This window comes from Vitis riparia, chromosome 1, assembly GCF_004353265.1.
Source record: "Vitis riparia cultivar Riparia Gloire de Montpellier isolate 1030 chromosome 1, EGFV_Vit.rip_1.0, whole genome shotgun sequence".
Lineage (NCBI taxonomy): Eukaryota > Viridiplantae > Streptophyta > Magnoliopsida > Vitales > Vitaceae > Vitis > Vitis riparia.
The window spans coordinates 17,867,355-17,881,105 of record NC_048431.1 but is presented as its reverse complement, the minus strand read 5'-3'; the positions used below and the strand labels follow the sequence as shown (position 1 = coordinate 17,881,105).

At 33.9% G+C, this 13,751-nt stretch overlaps 1 protein-coding gene across 5 annotated transcripts; it reads right to left on the bottom strand.

Moving 5' to 3' along the window:
* Positions 1 to 2,735: 2,735 nt before the first annotated feature.
* On the bottom strand, positions 2,736 to 9,286 carry LOC117918155 (chaperonin 60 subunit beta 4, chloroplastic-like). 5 transcript variants are annotated; one of them, XM_034834695.1, is made up of 14 exons: positions 9,057 to 9,284; positions 8,841 to 8,966; positions 7,389 to 7,526; positions 7,029 to 7,124; positions 6,616 to 6,858; positions 6,305 to 6,539; positions 5,681 to 5,850; positions 5,031 to 5,108; positions 4,868 to 4,939; positions 4,685 to 4,789; positions 4,279 to 4,467; positions 4,072 to 4,164; positions 3,453 to 3,681; positions 2,736 to 3,318 (listed from the first exon to the last, which is right to left on the bottom strand). In XM_034834695.1, the coding sequence occupies exons 1-14, from the start codon at positions 9,186 to 9,188 to the stop codon at positions 3,296 to 3,298; spliced, it is 1,929 nt and encodes a 642-aa protein (XP_034690586.1). In that variant the 5' UTR covers positions 9,189 to 9,284; the 3' UTR covers positions 2,736 to 3,295. The 5 variants fall into 5 exon arrangements, 4 of the variants coding, with proteins under 4 accessions (XP_034690586.1, XP_034690649.1, XP_034690732.1 ...); XM_034834758.1 differs by having other exon boundaries at positions 4,279 to 4,371; positions 9,057 to 9,283; XR_004651842.1 differs by lacking the exons at positions 2,736 to 3,318; positions 3,453 to 3,681 and having other exon boundaries at positions 4,074 to 4,164; positions 4,279 to 4,371; positions 4,442 to 4,467; positions 9,057 to 9,286.
* Positions 9,287 to 13,751: the final 4,465 nt, after the last annotated feature.

The window sequence follows — 13,751 nt, the reverse complement described above, 5'->3', positions numbered from 1 at the left end:
TTAGACAACAACAACAAAGTGGACAACCATTGGCATTTACTTGTGAAGATGATTTCACACATTGTACTCAAGATGAAGACCACGACTCTAGAAGAGTCGATCCAGGTGTTGGAGCCATTGGAAATCCATATAGAGGAAGACAATGAAGGATGATGCCATACAACGAGGACTCATTGTCGGCTAGTTTTGAGTCGATGAGTGTAGAGACTCAATTCAGTGATTCATCAAACGAAGCCAACATTTATGCCCCTTATGCAATGAGTTATGGTTAGCCTCCTCAAAATCTTTCAAGTTCCACTGATGAAGAGTATGAAAGGTATAACTATTCTTCTTCCACACAAATGCCATACTACCTTCCACATCAACTGCAACAACAAGGATTTCAAATGAGCACATGGGAAAACCCTAGATTTCCCATCCATGGACAGGTTATCAGTAGGACTCAAGAAATTTATGCATGGCATGTTCGTACATACAATCAATACTATTGAAACTCCATGTCCTACTATGAATATTGTCTTCAACAAGATGGGTTCCCTTCATCTAACAATAACAATATGATGGAACCACATCGATCTTCATTTTGGTATTAAGGACCATTGCAATGTCATATGTATTATGTTTATGTGTAAATTGTTTTCATTTAATAAAATCAAATATTTCTTAACTCAATTCTAACTTTCTAAGTGTACAATTCCAAATTTCATATTTTCTATTCTTAAAATCCAAGTATCGTAAACTGTTTACCGATATTTTTTTCTTTGACCATATTTATGTCAATTACACTTATAAAATAACTTTAACATGTATATTCTTGCTTATTTTATCATTCTTTGGATTTTTCTAAGCATTCTCATCAATTTTGGATAATTTTTGTCTCACCGATATTTGATGAAAAATATCCACCGATATTTTCGATATATCCATAAAATCCAAGTACCAATATATCCATATTTACTGATATTTCAATCCTTGATGACAACACATGTAGATGGCACATTAAAGTCTATAGAGATGGAGACTTTTCAAATAGCATAGGTGAATCCAACAAATATGGTTATGTATCGTAGATGTACAAAACGAAAGAGAAAGATTCTATCATGTGGCACACATTGAGAACTTCTGTCATGTTTACAAAACTATAATAGTTTAGTTGATACATTTAGGATTATATAAAATGCCAATTCAAATTAGTGATGTTATGATATTCACTCATTTCCTTGATAATTCAAACAAATAAGCCTCAAATGCATCCCCAAGCCTAAATAAAATAAAAATTAACCAAGCAAAAGGTTACAACCACAACCAATTTTTCCTTTTATATATTTAAAAAATTATACATTTTAACCACAACATAAGTTAAAATACACTTAAGTTAAATTCATAAAGAAAAACCTAAAATCATGATCATTAACTTTAATTTTCATATGAAAATTTTAAATTTTAAGATTATATAACACAATAAAATAATATGAAAAAATAATTTTATTTATCTCATATGTGATCAAATTCGTAAAATAAATAAATATTTTATTTTCCATGAATATAAAATTTTTATAAGAGTGCATGTAGGTGAGATTAATTTTTCAAAATTTTAAATTTAAAGTTTAAAGGAAATTTTTCTTTTTTTCTTTTTTTAAAAAAGAAGATAATTTTAAAACCTAGGTTGTTGATTGTAGTTTTAAGGATAATTTTAAAATCAGAGTTGATAACTATTGTTTTTTAAGAAAAATTTTAAAATCACAATTATACCAATTGTAGTTCTAAGGAAAATTTAAAAAACCGTACTTATAACTGTGATTTTAAGGTTGTTAGGAAAATTTTAAACCATAGTCATTGACGGTAGGTTTTTACACTCAAAAAACAAAAATAATTAGTAGGTTGCAACTTACAACTCCTAGTTTGGTAAATATTTTAGGAGGGAATCAATTTCCATTATTATTTTTATTTAAAAACACTATTTTAACCTTAAACGTGACACAACTAATAATCCCAAGTATCTCAAATCTGTCTCGTCATTTACGCGTGTTCTAGCCCCTTTTCAATTAATTCTAGCGCTGCCAAATGGCTAGTACCACAGCCATATATGCTACTCAAAGTTTGATGAGTTCTCAGCCGCACAAATAAACAAGCAACAGACCAACTGACAGCTTGTATTGCTGCTAAAGCTAGCAGCTCTTTTGCCGAGGAATTCCATTACTTTCAGTCCACCTTTAAGCTACTATTCAATTGGTTTTACATACTAATTACCTAGCTAAGAATATCTCAAAGTTTTCAATAATTTTGAGCTATGGTTCCTTCCCATAAGTTACTGCCCTTAGGATAATAATCCTCAATAAAAGACTAAATAATTAATATTAAACTTTCAATAACTTCAAGTGTTACAGTACATGTACACACACTTAATTCTCCTTCATAATACGTAATTTGAAGTGAGTAATGTATGCGGGATAGAACAAAATTTTCCAAACAATGCCCAAAAGTAATTACTCTCTTTCTCTGATCTCCATCTCTTTTCATTTCGCTTTGTAAAGCTATCACTACAAATTGATGCTCTCTCCTTTTCTTTTTTCTTCCTCCCAAGTAATTTTATCTCTTTCATCCTCTTAAGAATCAACTCAAAATGAGGAAACTCAGAGAAGCAAATGAAGGGAAGGGATAAGTGACAAGTGAATCAAGTGTCCTATCGACCTATGCTGGTAGACAAATAAAGTAAAAGAACTGCACACGTCTGATCAGATCTCAATGATCATAAAAGAAAAGCTTAAGATTAACCCGCTATACCAAGAAAACTACATAACAGGTTACAGTAAGCATAAGAGACTGCCAAAGCATTTTTACCAATTCATCACATATAGTAGCACTAGCACACACTTGAAGATAATGGTAATCTCTCCTCTTGTAGAGGCCTTTTGATGTGTTTCTGCCTTACCACAAGGGAAATCTGCCCTCTACCGTATGAATAGATTATCTTTGAGATGTTGCAGAAGCATCTCCTTTTTCGAAGTGACTTAAATTACGCACCCAACTCATCTTGCAGCATGCCTTCTTTACCAGAGTCTTGCTCATCTCTTCAATTAGGAAACCATCAATTTGACGTGAAGGGACCAAATTTTAAGCAGCTATATATTGGCAAGTATTGCATCAATTATCAGCACCACTTGATAAATAAAAGTTGGAGTTCTAGCTAAGCCACATGTTTCAAACTGCAAAATCCCATTATCCTTTGAAAGAGTGGACAAAATCAGGGTTTGAACAGCAAGGTCAATATAGCTGGATAACTCCCTCCACTGAGCTAAAGCCCAATTGGTCGAATACCTGAATGATTAAAGACATAGGAAGCCATTATAACTAAAATGGATATCAGAGATGGAAAGCTGCAAGGCATAAGAGAGATGATTGTATATGAATTTATTGGCAAGCTGGTACTTGTATTGAAAAGCTTGATTTACCTGAGGTTGGCAGTGGTGGTACTAGTGGCATCCGTGGCATTGGTTTTCTCCTTGAAATGGCTGAGTTACCTGGGGATGGCAATGGTGATACTGGTGGCATTGGCGACATTGGTGGCATCGGTTTTCTCCTTGGAATGGGGTCTAATTCCTTAATGTCAACAACAACAGCGTCCGATGTCAAAAAGGTTTTGGCAACCGAAGCAGCATGCTCTAGACAACATCTAACCACCTGCTTTTTTAAAAAAAACCAACAATAATGAGTATGTTTACCATTATACTGCAGAGAGAGAAATTAAATATGTGCATCTGAATGCAGACATACAGCATCTTCTAACATGCATGAGACAATATCCAACATAATTTTAGAGCTCCTCTCTCTCATAATCACACAAACCTTAGCAGTAATCATCAAAGCGCAAAAAGTGAACCATTTGGAGACATTTGCATCAAAGAATAGTCCTCTAACATATCATTAGGTGACTTGAGGAATAGGTTCCGGCTGAAAATAATAATTTACTCTAATTCTTCCTCTCAGCATTTAATACACGAAATATCCAGAATTTGCAGTTATCTCTTGACATTTCAAAGGACACTGCATAAGCTATTTAGTGAACGATACCTTTGATGGATCCATAATTCCAGCAGCCATCAAATCCTCATAACAGTCTATTGCAGCATTATAACCATATCGAATATCATCATTCGATAAAACCTACAAAAAATAGAAGAGCCCAATAGGAATTTATGTTTGAAACAAACTCCATGTCATAAAATTAGTACAGAAACCAAGAAATTTTTTAATATCAAATGATGCCCATAAAGAGACCTTCTCTATTACAACACTGTCATTAACACCTGCATTTTTGGCAATCAGTCTTGCAGGATAGGTCAAAGCTCTTTTGAAGATCTCAGCTCCAATCTGCCCAGATATTTGTAGATATGGGATCACAATCTCCATAAACAAAAAGCAAAATAGCAAAATAACATACCTATGATGATGTACAGCTGATGGATTCTGAGAATTTTAGATCAGAGTAGGTAGCAAATAATTCAGCAGTGTCGAACAGAAACCTAATTTTAAGTAATTAAACAAGAATTCCAGAGCCTACAAATTAATTGATCAGCAATTTTCCCATTCCATCTTGTGAATTAAGTTTTAAAGCTACTCATTATAGCATCCTAACTTCAAAGAACAAAAATGGAGGGATGAAAAAGAAAAGAAATATACGAACTTTCTGCTCTTCATTGTCCAAAAGTTCTTTGATGCCATCCACTTTTAAAGATAGTCGCAAAAGGCTACAGCCACCACCAACTACAACACCTTCCTCAATAGCTGCCTGCAAAATCAGTTTGGAAGATTGCTACTAGTAACAGACAAATAATCACTATTAGCATCAATGATAGCATCAGACTACCTTAGTTGCATTCACAGCATCTTCAATCCTCAATTGTTTATCTTTCAGCTCAACTTGTGTTTGAGCTCCGACCTAGTGTTGATACAGTTAAATGCATCAGCTAAGAAATCAGTCTCCATAATAACAGATGATCAAGATGCCGACTCTGATAAATTTCAGTCACCTGAAGAATAGCAATTCCTCCTGATAACCTTGCTATTCTTTCATTCAGTATCTTCTTTTGGAAATTTTCTTCAGTGTTCTGCAAGACAAATAATAGCCAAGTCAATTTTTACTTAGTACTAAAGTACCACAAAAACTAAAGAAAGTAAGTTCTTTTTTTCTTTTTTGGCATTTCCCAAGAGCAAATTTTTGTCCAAACAAAAGACATTAAAAGTCCTTCAGCATATGAAATTCCCGTGTTGAAAATATTTGTGAAGTGCACCTTTTCAAGTTTTTCCCCTGTTTCTCAGGTAAAGAAGACAAAACGATAAACTAGGAAATAAAAGTAAAATGAGTTAGATTCCTGTGTTTTGGTAAGATCAGGATTGGAAATCCATATTGCCCAACTTTAAAGGCTTAATTTGACACTGCTCATCTGGTGAAGTTTTCTCAGCTGCTTATCATTTAGATTTTTTTTTTTTTTTTTTTGATAAATTGCTTATCATTTAGATGTTGGAATAGTAATGATAAAACACTTACATGACATGTGAATGTTTGCATTTGTGTTGAATTTCAACCATTCTATTTTACAACCAAGGCTGCAATATGGAACGTAGACGAGCAAAGAATATGAAAATACATAAATAAAATTATGTAATAAGTTAAGCGCACCTCAACAAGCCCCCGAATCTGAGAAACCCTCTTCTCAACAGCTGGTTGAGTGCTCCCATCTGTAACTATTAACGTAGAATCCTTAGTTATGACCACCTTAGTAGCAGTGCCCAAGACCTCCTTGCCAGCCTTTTCCAGGGTCAATCCCATCTCATCGCTAATTACAGTGCCTACAAAGAGTTCAAGATGCAAAAAATTGTAAACGACTGTAACATCTGAAACTGTCAACTGCGTTAAAAGATTCAAAAATCATTCCCCTTTGTTTTATATAGAAGCTAAAGTGAGTTCCATTTAGTTTCAGGTAAAGTGTCACCTCAATAGTTCAATATTTCATCATCATTTTTTTGCCATTATTTTTATTGTTATTATTATTTTGCAATGGTTCAATTTTTTGTTACTACTCCATTTGAATGATAGGTTTATGCCTTCAAATGCTATTAAAATGAAAATGAAATTGTTTAATTAAGGTCCTAACCATCCCTATGTGCACAATAATATAATAGGGTGACTGTCTTACATGATGAACATCAATTATTTACATGTCTTCTAGCTGCTGTACTCGAAAATTTTGTATTTTTAACAAGAAATAGACTGAAATTTTTATTCTTAGCACTCAATTACTACCTCCAGTCAAGATAGCAAGGTCATCTAAGTAGTGGCTCTTCCGCTCACCAAAGGCAGGAGCCTTAATAGCAGCTGCCTTCAGCACACCCCTGAGTTTGTTCCTAATTACCGGAGCCAGAGCTTCTTGCTCAATGCCCTCTGCAACTATCACAATTGGATACTTCTCCTTAACTGCATTGTCCAATATTTTAAACATCTCCTTCGGGTTCGTGATTTTTTTGTCGACCAAAAGTAACTGCAACCAAAGAATTTCATACCCTCTAATCATTACACCAGATAACATGCCAAGCTATCTAAAAACTGAACCCAACCTTGCAATCATGGAACTCCACCATCATCTTTTGTCGATCAGTAACAAAGTAAGGGGACAAGTATCCACGATCGAATTGCATTCCTTCTACAATCTGCAGACTATTTTCAGCACATTTCCCTTTCTCAATTGTGATCACACCCCTCCTTCCTACCTGTCGAATAGCATCATAAATCATGTTGCCCACTGTATAATCATTCCCAGCACTAACTGCAGCAACATGTGCAAGCTCATGATCCTCAACCTGCAATTTATAAATTATTTGGCAGTCAATTCCAGGTAATATTATATAATTCTTAAAGATAATAATAATACCCAAATACAATATATTCTCTTTGTTTCAATGCTTACAATTTTTAACACTTTTCTGAATTATAATTTTTTTCATGAAAATATAAGAAATAGTCTTGATACCTCTCTGGACATCAATTTGAGTTCAGAAACAAGGGCCATTGCAGTCTTCTCAATCCCACGAGAAATTTGAACGGGGTTCATTCCTGCTGCAATTACCTAGGAAAGAGTAGCCCTTAGCATAAAGAGTTGACATCATATGAAGAACCAAAGTCACATATCATAATCAAATGTGTCTTTAATCAGAGAAAATTGTTTAGAAAAAGAAAATGGAAGCCACTTCAGAAGTTAAGTATCAAACACTTACTTAATGTTTAATCTCGAAAGAAACTTCTCATTTTTTATCCTTAATCCATTAAATCAGCCACTAGTTTGTTCTAATAAAAAGAGATAGGTTAGTCACATCAAGACAAATTATCATACCTTCACACCCTCAGCAATTAGACCTCGTGCAAGTATAACAGATGTAGTGGAACCATCACCAGCAAGGTCATTCGTTTTTGCTCCAGCTTGTCTAACCAATTTCACCCCAACATTCTCCAATGGATCCTCCAGCTCAATCTAATTAAAGCAAATTAAAGGTAATTTAGAAGCGAGGGTGTGGTAGGCCAACAAGTGAAAATTATAATAAAAATGAATAAAAATAAATAAAAAAAGGCAATTCTTCCATTGTCAATAATGCCTTTCCCACCAATATTTTTATCTTATTGTCATTATTTGATTTTGAAAGGTTCCAAATTCAAGTTAATAAAAAAACATGCAAAAATACATCATCTGCTATGGTACATCCTTTGGCTGAAATATTATAACAAGCAAATTATAAGCAAAAATAGAGCAAATTTTAGAAGTAATGTAAAACATCATCATCAAAAGAAATGAAAAACCGCACACCATACAAATATGCAACAGCCAGTCTAATTTCCAGTTTCAAGGAAAAAGAATACCAAGTGTTCGCTCCCAAAACAGTGCTATAGATGGCTTAGCTACTAAGATAAACATGACACACAAGGAAACTAACAGCCGGATATGAAAAGGTAGAATTCAACTTCCTTGGGAAAGAAGACTATATGTCATTCAATTGTTCTTCAATTTTCCAATCCCTTCACAAGCCAGTCCTTGATAGAGACATGGCATGGGCTTGTGGCACATCCTTTAACTCATGCCAATTCATTTCTTTATTTTTTGGTTTCTCGAGGTAGTAGCAGTTACCTCTGTTTCTAGCATATTGGTGGACAACAATATCAACAGATGAGTAGACAGATGCTATGATATCTCACAACAGCTAAGAGAAGTTCATAACACATTGACACTATATATGTAGTCCTCTTAACCGGATTCATTTTAAAGCTGTGAGGGTAAATTGGGTCCACAATAGATAATATCTACATGGAGATTTTTTTTTTTTTTTTTTTAAGTTGATAAATGGATATCAAGGTAAAGAGTAAAGGGGCACTTGGCTTTCTGTAATAACATAGAGATATCAAAAAACTAAATTAAACTTGGCGTGCTCACTTAGCATACATGTTAAAAGGCATCCTAAAACAAAGATTGGCTTCAGGATGGCACCAACATGCCCAAGTCCTACAAATTAAAGCCCACACAGAATAGTATACAAGGCTTACAATTTTGCAACTCCCTCTTCATGTTTGGCTGTAAAAGAAAATTGCTTTTGCTTTCTCAAACTCATCAAATGGAGGATAACAATACTCCAAAACACAGCATCAATTTTCCCAACAACCCAAATAATGAAATACAGAAGCCCTCAATTTTCCTTCCCTTTTCAGCTCCAGAGGATTTTGGGCAGCCAAACAAAATGGAAACAGGGACCTAAGAGGGGAAAAGGAGAAGGGTGTTAAAAGGCAATTTTTACATTACCTCTTTGAGCACAGTCTCGCCATCGTTAACAATCTTGGGAGGCCCATACTTGTTCTGCAACACAACATTCCTTCCTTTTGGTCCTAAAGTCACACCAACCAGTTCCGCCACCATGTCTACCCCTGCCTGCATCCAACAAAGCAAACCATTATTAGACAATGAAGATTGCAGAAGAAGCAGTAGCGGCAGTGGCAGTGCTCTATTGAGAAATGCAACCTGAAGTTTCTTTGTGGCTGAACCATCATGGTTGAAGTAAAGCTCCTTGGCCATGGCTCTTGGGTTCCATGCCGTAGTTGAAAATGATCTTCTGGGCAGTGTTAAATTGGAGAAAGAAAGTGCAGACACCATGGTTGGACCAACAAAGGTAACAACTTTTTTTGTTTCAATGGGTTGATGGGTTGAAGGATAAGGAAGAGGGAGAGCTGGAACTGAAGGGAAAATATTTTACAGTTTACAAGCACCATATCCAACTAAATCGCCTCACCTTCCACCTCAACCACAAGTGTCCAAATAAGCACAAAAATATCAAAACTAAATCCCAAAAACACTTCTCAAAATCTATGCTACAATAATGCATAGACTAGCTTGCTACTCTTAACTTCATGCTACCATTTAATTAGTGTGTATTTTAAGAGCCTAACTACAAAGAGCTCTTCAAAAGACTAGTAAATTGATTTATAATAATTAAGAAAAACTTATATTCAAAGAAAAAAAAATAATTTTTCAATAAATGTTTGGTTATCCCATATGTCCATGTAACCTAAACGGTGGCTTGGTTGCCATCGGTTTTTGAAAAAAGAATCATAATAACATGTAAAGGTATTATTTATTTATTTATTTATTTCTAAATAGAATTTTAATATTTAATAATATTAAATATTAAGTTGTTTGTTTTTGTAATATTTTATTTTTATTAAGTATTAAAAGGTAAAAAAAATCAATATATTATTTTTTCTATTTAAAAAAAATCAAATATTTTTATTTTTATATTAAGTAAAAAGTTTATAATAAGTCATAAAAAGTAGAGAAATAAATGACCTAAAGTTTGAAAGCAAATTGATTTAAGTAAAGGACTAAAAAACAACCATTCTCTTATTTTAAAAGATAATAATTTATTTAAATTATTTTTAAAAATCAAGATATTAAAAAAAATTTATTGACCTAAAATTTTAAATTTTTTAAAAATATAGAAATTATGACTATTAAAAAGAAAAAAGAAATATATGCAAACAAGCACAAAATTCAAGGTTTATACAATATTGCATTATATTGCATGTTTTATCCATGAAAGATATAGCAAATTGTTGGAAGTGTTTAGCATTGCTTATACTTACAAATTGTCTATATATTAGTATTTACTTTCCTCTCCATTTTTTTTAAATGTAATATAATTTCAACAAAAAAAAAAAAAAAGTGAAAAGCAAAAAAAATTATTAAAAAGGAAAGCATATAATTAAAATAAGCATGATATTTTGACACCTTACGAAGATTGATTTTTATTTTTATTTGAAAATAGGCACATGTCCTGTTACGCCTATGGATCTTAGATGCATGATCCTTACTATATTCTAGGATCCAACATTTGTACTCTTAAGCTAATGCTCTCGAGGGTTTTGCCTCTACAGCTAAATAAGACATGGTAATTCCATGGCGGTGCACCACTTGGAATGACTTGCTACAGGGTTTAACACTTAAGGGTGAGAGAAGATATTGTCATTCCAAGGCTATGCTTAGCTTGGAATAACTTTGTACCCTTAGGTTAATGCCCTCGAGGGCTTTACATGCTAGGAACCGCATAAGATAAGGTCTTTATAAGGAGGTATTCAACTTAGATCAACTTTATAACCTTAGGTTAATGCCCTTGGTTACATTTGGTTTGTGGAATAAGATAGAATAGGATAAGATATGTATATCTTAAGATATGCATTTCCTATCTAATGGGATATCATATGGAATAAGTGAAACAAAGCTAATTTGATTAAGCAAAACACCCAAGAAGAGGGTCAATTGGGTTTTAAAAACTTTTTCAAAAACATCTTTAATTGAACAAGCAATAGCACAATTTAAAGTAAAAAATATAGGATTAAAGAGAGCAAACTCAATTTTTATATTAGTTCAACAATTTGTGCCTACATCCACTCTTCTCAAACTATTTTTGAGTGAGGGTTCCACTAATTTGAAACTTTCAACCTAAGCTTTCAAATCTTTATAATTGGATTGAACGGCTCCAATGTGCTCTAGTAATCTCTCTTCACAAGCCTAGAACAATGAGCTTCCTCTAAAAACTCCTTCCTTAAGTCTCTATCATTTAAGACATAGTCTAGTCCTAAATCATAAGATCCTATCATCTAATAAAATTAAGTTAGGCTTACCACAATTCTAAACTTTCTCTATAAGTTACATTGACTATAAATCATTCTTTTGTAAGGTCTTAATTCTTCCAACCAAGTCTAGTTGTACTTTAAAATTCACCACAAAAGCTACCGAGTCTAGAACTCTGATATCGACTTGTAAACCCCTTAAATCCTCTAGTAACCACCTATGACAAACTCTAATAGCTATTGATAAACTAACTAATTTCCTACTCAAGGCATCGGCCACAACATTCGCTTTCCCTAAATGATACTAAATAATGAAGTCATAGTCCATAAGTAATTTTATCTATCTCCTCTATCTCATGTTTAATTCCTTTTGGAAAAATAAATACTTCAAATTCTTATATGATACGTTCCCAATTGGTGTCTCAGCTGATTCATGTCCTCTCAATGGTCCCTGACAGTGGTGCCATTTGATTCGTGTCCAGCTGGTGTTCCTTGATTGCAGTCCTCAGATGGGAGTAATCAACAAAATTTATAACCTATTACACCATGTACTAGGATAGCCTCAGCTAGCATAACATAGTGGCTCTAGGGTCGTTCACTGGGATGGGTTTTCACTCCACAATTGATATTAATTCAAAGATGAATTGGTGCATTTTCATTTCAAGGTTAGCTTTAAAAGAAAACATAAAGATGTTTGAAAAAGGATTGGTTTTAAGCTAACAAAAAATAATAGTAACTGATTTTAATTACAAAGAAAAGTGTTTCTTGGAGTTTCAGATCACTAGGCTCAGGTTTCTTATACAAAAAGAGAGTTCCAGTCACTTGTTTCTTTTCCTCGCATTAGAGAATTAACATATAGTTAATTCTCTAACCGGTGTGGTACAGATGCTTCCCCTTAATGGGTTCCAACACTAAATCCCTCTCACTGATGCATCTTGCAATGGCTCATGCCTCTCACCTAGCATTTACCATTCAAGGTGATCTTTAACCTTGGATTACCCGTCAAAAGCTCGCAAGAGATAACTAATGGATGTCTCCTTGGAGTCCAAAAGCTTACCAAGTGCTGGCTATTCTAGAAAATCCTACCTTCAAGTCACCCCCCTAAGGCTCGCAAGAAGTAAACTAGTGCATCTCAATGGACGGAGATCACTTGCCTTACCAAGTGTTGGCCTAGGTGATTTAAAGGCATTTTAAGTTAATTAAAAAGATAAAAACCATTAACGGGTCACACTTTCTCTTCATTAAAAACTGAAACAACAAAACTTTTAATTCTTGCATTTGGAAACTTACCCGACTTTCTTCACTCCAAGAGACGAAGAGCCTAGCCTCTCATCCTTTGAGGAAAAATCCTCAGAGTTTGTTTAGCTAGAAATAAAAATAACGAGAAAACAAAAATATGAAGGAAAAATAGAGCAAGTGCTCTGTAAAATATATTTTTTACTATTACAAAAGGTTGTCTTTGAGAACAAGCTCCCGAGATTTGATTCTTTTTTTGTAAAGAAAATTACAAACTATATATAAGAGGTTATTCACCTTTTGTTCTTACTTAAAGACTAAGGAATCCTATGATAGGTGGGTTACAAGGAGAGTTTGGGGATTTAGACATCAAATATCTAAAGCAAAATATCTCAAAATGTCGGTCGCAAATATCAGGAAGCTTCAGGAGAACACCGCAGTTGTGCGTGCAAGAGGGCTGCGAAATTTCGCAGCAAAAGGACATCATTTTCGCAGCCCAAGGCTGATTTCGCAGCCGTGCAAAATCTGCCTTCAGCTTGGAGTGATCTGCTTCCAATGGTTGTAACTCCTTCATTGCAACTCCGAATCGTGCACCATTTGAAGCATTGGATTGTTGACTTCCTGAGCTTCGAAACGACATATAGCATGCATAAATTGAACTCCAGGAAGTGCTCCAAAAGTGGCTGACATGAAGGCTTAGGGCACCAGGTTTTAAAGATTTTCACCATATACCCCTCAGACCTTGCTCGGGTTTCAAGGCAAATAAACATTTTTTCTTTCTTTCTTTCTTTTTTCAAAGACTCATTGACCTTTTATAAGGTGTCCCAACACTATTAAAATGAGGTCAAAGGTACCAAGTCTAAATTTTCCTGAGTCAAGAGGGAAATAGTTTTTCATCTTATACTCGGAATCTATTATGCACAGTGTGTGAATAGCTTAAAGTGGAAGAACTAAGGTTGAATTCAATAGAAGTTTCAACAATTCATCAACTTTAGTAAGCATAATACAAAATCTAAGTCAAGTGAAAAGACAAAAATTCAATTTCTTCCTTTTCATTTTGAAAATTTTTCCTCAATAACCATGGAGAGTAGAATAAAAACTTAAAAAAATTTTAAAAATTAAGCAAAAATCAACTAAATTACCAAAATAACTTAGCATTAATAACAAAAAAACTTCCTTCCTCAACTCTCCCCTCAACCAAGTTGAACATTGTCATCAATGTGACAAAAGCGATTGAAAAATAGGGAGGAAGTGATACCTCCTAAGTGACATGGAGTCTGAGTCATATAGGAGAAACCACATGTTTAAAAAAAAAAACAAAAGAGTTAGTGAGTAGAGGAAATAGAAAAATGCC